The 5,000-nt window shown below is 49.2% G+C and overlaps 1 protein-coding gene across 1 annotated transcript in view; it reads left to right on the top strand.

The window, feature by feature from the left end:
• LOC134088405 (bile salt-activated lipase-like) overlaps positions 1-4,708 on the top strand; it is a 14,802-nt gene extending 10,094 nt beyond the window's left edge. Inside the window, exons 8-11 of the mRNA XM_062542349.1 lie at positions 1-37; positions 931-1,134; positions 2,245-2,445; positions 4,487-4,708. The exon at positions 1-37 is cut by the window's left edge and continues 150 nt beyond it. Coding sequence (XP_062398333.1) covers positions 1-37; positions 931-1,134; positions 2,245-2,445; positions 4,487-4,664 — 620 coding nt within the window. The 3' untranslated portion in view covers positions 4,665-4,708. The remainder of the gene's footprint in view (positions 38-930; positions 1,135-2,244; positions 2,446-4,486) is intronic.
• The last annotated feature ends 292 nt before the right edge of the window (positions 4,709-5,000 follow it).

The following is a 5,000-nucleotide window of genomic DNA, read 5'->3' as shown; positions in this document are numbered from 1 at the left end:
TCCCCTCCATCAACCAGAAGCACAAGACCACCCACCCGTACGTCCCCACCACACTCACACACCACGGCAGGAGCCCTGACACTCAGAATTAGATGTTTTATTTTGTTTTTAGGATTAGATTTAGGTCTGAGGTCTCTGTTTGAATTGATGTATCAATCTTGTCTGTGTGTAAAGCAATTTTAGTAGTACATTATTTGTGAAAGTCTTACCACCACCACCATCATCATCATCATCATCATCATCATCATCATCACCATCATCATCATCATCATCATCATCACCACCATCATCATCATCACCATCATCTCCTGCTCCTCCTCCTCCATCATCTTTGTCTTCTTCTCCCTCTTCTCTGTTTGTGATGCCATATTTGAACACAGTGGATCATGAAGAAGATCTCTGTCATCCCTCTCCAGTCTCTTGGCTGCTGTTCTCTCACTGTTGGGCGGGCTGACCAGAGAGATGACTGTAATCTCTCAGCTGTTCTCTCTCACAGGGAGGAGGTTAATGTTCTCTCACACAGGGAGGAGGTGAAGGAGCTGTTGTTCTCTCTCACAGGGAGGAGGTTAAGGATGTTGTTCTCTCTCACAGGGAGGAGGTTAAGGAGCTGTCACACAGGGAGGAGGTTAATGTTCTCTCACACAGGGAGGAGGTTAAGGAGATGTTGTTCTCTCTCACAGGGAGGAGGTTAAGGAGATGTTGTTCTCTCTCACAGGGAGGAGGTTAAGGATGTTGTTCTCTCACACAGGGAGGAGGTTAATGTTCTCTCTCACAGGGAGGAGGTTAATGTTCTCTCACACAGGGAGGAGGTTAATGTTCTCTCTCACAGGGAGGAGGTTCAGGAACTGTTGTTCTCTCTCACAGGGAGGAGGTTAAGGATGTTGTTCTCTCTCACAGGGAGGAGGTTAAGGATGTTGTTCTCTCACACAGGGAGGAGGTGAAGGAGCTGTTGGGCGGACTGACCAGACAGAAGGGCACTCTGGCCGTGGAGTCGTCCTTCGCCACCTACGCCGGACCCTGGGGCTCGGACCCGGACCAGGCCACCGTCAAGAAGACCGTGGTGGACATCGAGACCGACTTCCTGTTCTTCGTGCCCACGCAGATCGCCCTCCAGCTCCACGCCAAGCACGCCAAGTAAATCTGACTGGCCACCTTCACATGTATCAGGCACGCCAAGTAAATCTGACCGGCCACCTTCACATGTATCAGGCACGCCAAGTAAATCTGACTGGCCACCTTCACATGTATCAAGCACGCCAAGTAAATCTGACTGGCCACCTTCACATGTATCAAGCACGCCAAGTAAATCTGACTGGCCACCTTCACATGTATCGAGCACGCCAAGTAAATCTGACTGGCCACCTTCACATGTATCGAGCACGCCAAGTAAATCTGACCGGCCACCTTCACATGTATCGAGCACGCCAAGTAAATCTGACTGGCCACCTTCACATGTATCAGGCACGCCAAGTAAATCTGACTGGCCACCTTCACATGTATCGAGCACGCCAAGTAAATCTGACTGGCCACCTTCACATGTATCAGGCACGCCAAGTAAATCTGACTGGCCACCTTCACATGTATCGAGCACGCCAAGTAAATCTGACTGGCCACCTTCACATGTATCAGGCACGCCAAGTAAATCTGACCGGCCACCTTCACATGTATCAAGCGCGCCAAGTAAATCTGACCGGCCACCTTCACATGTATCAGGCACGCCAAGTAAATCTGACTGGCCACCTTCACATGTATCAGGCACGCCAAGTAAATCTGACTGGCCACCTTCACATGTATCAGGCACGCCAAGTAAATCTGACCGGCCACCTTCACATGTATCAGGCACGCCAAGTAAATCTGACTGGCCACCTTCACATGTATCAAGCACGCCAAGTAAATCTGACCGGCCACCTTCACATGTATCAAGCACGCCAAGTAAATCTGACCGGCCACCTTCACATGTATCAGGCACGCCAAGTAAATCTGACCGGCCACCTTCACATGTATCAGGCACGCCAAGTAAATCTGACCGGCCACCTTCACATGTGTGACGACTGACGGGTTATTCAGTTGGTGCATATAAGTGTTGTCATTTAACAACGTTCTTTTTGTCAGTTAACAAAATCAGATACATATACAGTTTATAAAAGAAAAACCCAGATCAGTGTAAGACTGAGTGATGTATTTTAGTGAATGAATGTATACTTTCATAATGTGTGTGTGTGTGTGTGTGTGTGTGTTCCGTAGGAAAGCGCGGCGTACCTACGCGTACGTGTTCAACATGCCCTCGCGGATGCCCGGCTTCCCCAGCTGGATGGAGGCGGACCACGCGGACGACGTCCAGTACGTGTTCGGTAAACCCTTCTCCACGCCGCTGGGCTACCTGCCGCGCCACCGCACCCTCGCCGGGCACATGATCGCCTACTGGACCAACTTCGCCAAGGGCGGGTAAGTCGAGGAGGGCACGACGCCACACACAACTCACAGAGCCTGGCATGCTGTAACCCTGGCAACCCTGGCATGCTGTAACCCTGGCAACCCTGGCATGCTGTAACCCTGGCAACCCTGGCATGCTGTAACCTTGGCAACCCTGGCATGCTGTAACCCTGGCAACCCTGGCATGCTGTAACCCTGGCAACCCTGGCCTGCTGTAACCCTGGCAACCCTGGCATGCTGTAACCCTGGCAACCCTGGCATGCTGTAACCCTGGCAACTCTGGCCTGCTGTAGCCTCTAACTGCCTACTGTTAAAACCTCTCCTGACCACAGCCACTAATAGTTCATGCTATGCACATGTACACATAGGTGACATGTAAGCATGAGCACAGCCATTTGCAGTGTTATGCCACCACCTCTAATAATGTTAGTCTAGCACAACCACATGTCACCCTCTTCAGCCATCTTCAAACCCACGTTATGTAACCATCCACTTAGCAGCCAGCAACACAACCTCCCAACTCCAACTCCATCTCCATCTACACCTCCTTTACTGTGCATGCTGTATGATCACAACTCGAGACACAAGTCTAGCCTGCAAAAAAACCTGTCTAAAAAACCTCAACTAGAGCATCAGTCCACTCCCAACCCCCACCAACTTAAAGGAACACGTCGACTTCTTGGGACTTCAGCTTATTCGCTTCATTCATTTTATCCCCCAAGTTGGATAAGTCGATACGCTAGATAGCCTTCTCATCTCCGTGTGTGTAGCCACCCACTGCTGGCCTAGAACTAGGACTATGTTCACATTCAGGCGAACCACTGCTACTCGGGCGGAGTGATTTGCAGACAGCACCTGAAAAGCTCTGGTCTGACTTCTTCAAACCCCAAGGAGCATGTTAAAAGGGAAATGTTGGAGATCCTTTGTCACTATTGGGAGGTGAAGGAGCATGTTAAAAGGGAAATGTTGGAGATCCTTTGTCACTATTGGGAGGTGAATGAGCATGTTAAGAGGGAAATGTTGGAGATCCTTTGTCACTATTGGGAGGTGAAGGAGCATGTTAAAAGGGAAATGTTGGAGATCCTTTGTCACTATTGGGAGGTGAAGGCTTTTGGAGCCGGCCACGTTGAGACACCTGTGCTAAGCTAGGCTAGTAGTGGGTGCGTCAGCGTGGGTAACTACACACACAAGATGAAAAGGGTGTGTATCATGTGTATGTATGTGTGTGTGCGTGTGTGTGCGTGTAAGTGTGTGTGTGTGTGCGTGCGTGTGTGTGTGTGTGTGTGTGTGTGTGTGTGTGTGTTTGTGTGTGTGTGTGTGTGTGTGTGTGTGTGTGTGTGTGCACGAAATGAAAAGGGTGTGTGTCCACTTATCTAACTCTGGGGAATCCGGTGAATGAGATAAAGTCCCAAAAAGTCGGCGTGTTCCTTTGAGACTAACACAGATCCTTTCACCCACCGCCTAACCTTAAAGGTGCCATCTGTGTTCTTGAACACAGCTGTACACTAGTCCATTCTTCTACAGCCCAAAGGGTACGCTTCGATTGCCTGTTGAACTGAAACATTTGCTTTGAAAAAAATACTACTGTATTGTAACTAATCTCAACTAGACAAATCAACCAAATCCAATCCATTGTAAAAGTAATGTTTTATTATAAATTACTATTACCTACAATCTTAAAATGAATGTGTTGGAAAGAACGTAAATTGTGTTGTCCTTATAGAGATCTGTTAAAAAACAACACATTACTGTAATTTGAAGAGTGTACCACCTACGGTGCAGCCTGTGGTAGTGACCCAAAACACTGTTAGCCTATGGAGTGGGGTGCAGTGTGAGTGGCCTTGTGTGCTTGGCCTCAGATGTACAGTATAGAGTGGGGTGCAGTGTGAGTGGCCTTGTGTGCTTGGCCTCAGATGTACAGTATAGAGTGGGGTGCAGTGTGAGTGGCCTTGTGTGCTTGGTGGCCTCAGACCTATATAGTGGGGTGCACTGTGAGTGGCCTTGTGTGCTTGGTGGCCTCAGACGCTCATGTGGTGTATTTGATGACCCCCAGTGACCCCCACCGGGGAGAGCCGGTCCCAGCGCAGTGGCCCCTCTTCACCAACGAGGGGAACCCCGTCCTGCTGATCAACAACAAGATGGAGGCCGGTTCTGTCCAGTACAACATGAGGTCTCGCTACGTGCAGTACTGGTCCACTACCTACGTCGGCCTCGCAGACCAAGCTCCTTAACGCGCCGCCGACCAGCTCCGAGGCTAACGACGACCGCCGCCACTGAAAACTGCCATTTGTAAGCTATTTGTGAATAAATTAATTATTAAAAAATGACATTTATCACTAGTAGTCCTGGAGCAGCGTGTTTCATCGTAGTCTCTTCACTGTGCAGTCCCTTGAGCAAAGCATGGCCCTTTAATTATTAAGGTATTCAGGTTACAAAACCCTACAGGACTTGACCGTGTGCGTCTGATGTTCAAACTACTCCTGAAAAACAAACACGGCTCTGAGAGTTGTGTGTTGATTTTACATTTTGTAATGAACACACGCTAATGCTGATTTTGTCATGAACAC

This window comes from Sardina pilchardus, chromosome 8 (genome assembly GCF_963854185.1).
Source record: "Sardina pilchardus chromosome 8, fSarPil1.1, whole genome shotgun sequence".
Classification (NCBI taxonomy): Eukaryota; Metazoa; Chordata; class Actinopteri; order Clupeiformes; family Clupeidae; genus Sardina; species Sardina pilchardus.
Note: the sequence above shows the minus strand (reverse complement) of the source record. Positions and strands in the feature narration are given on the sequence as shown.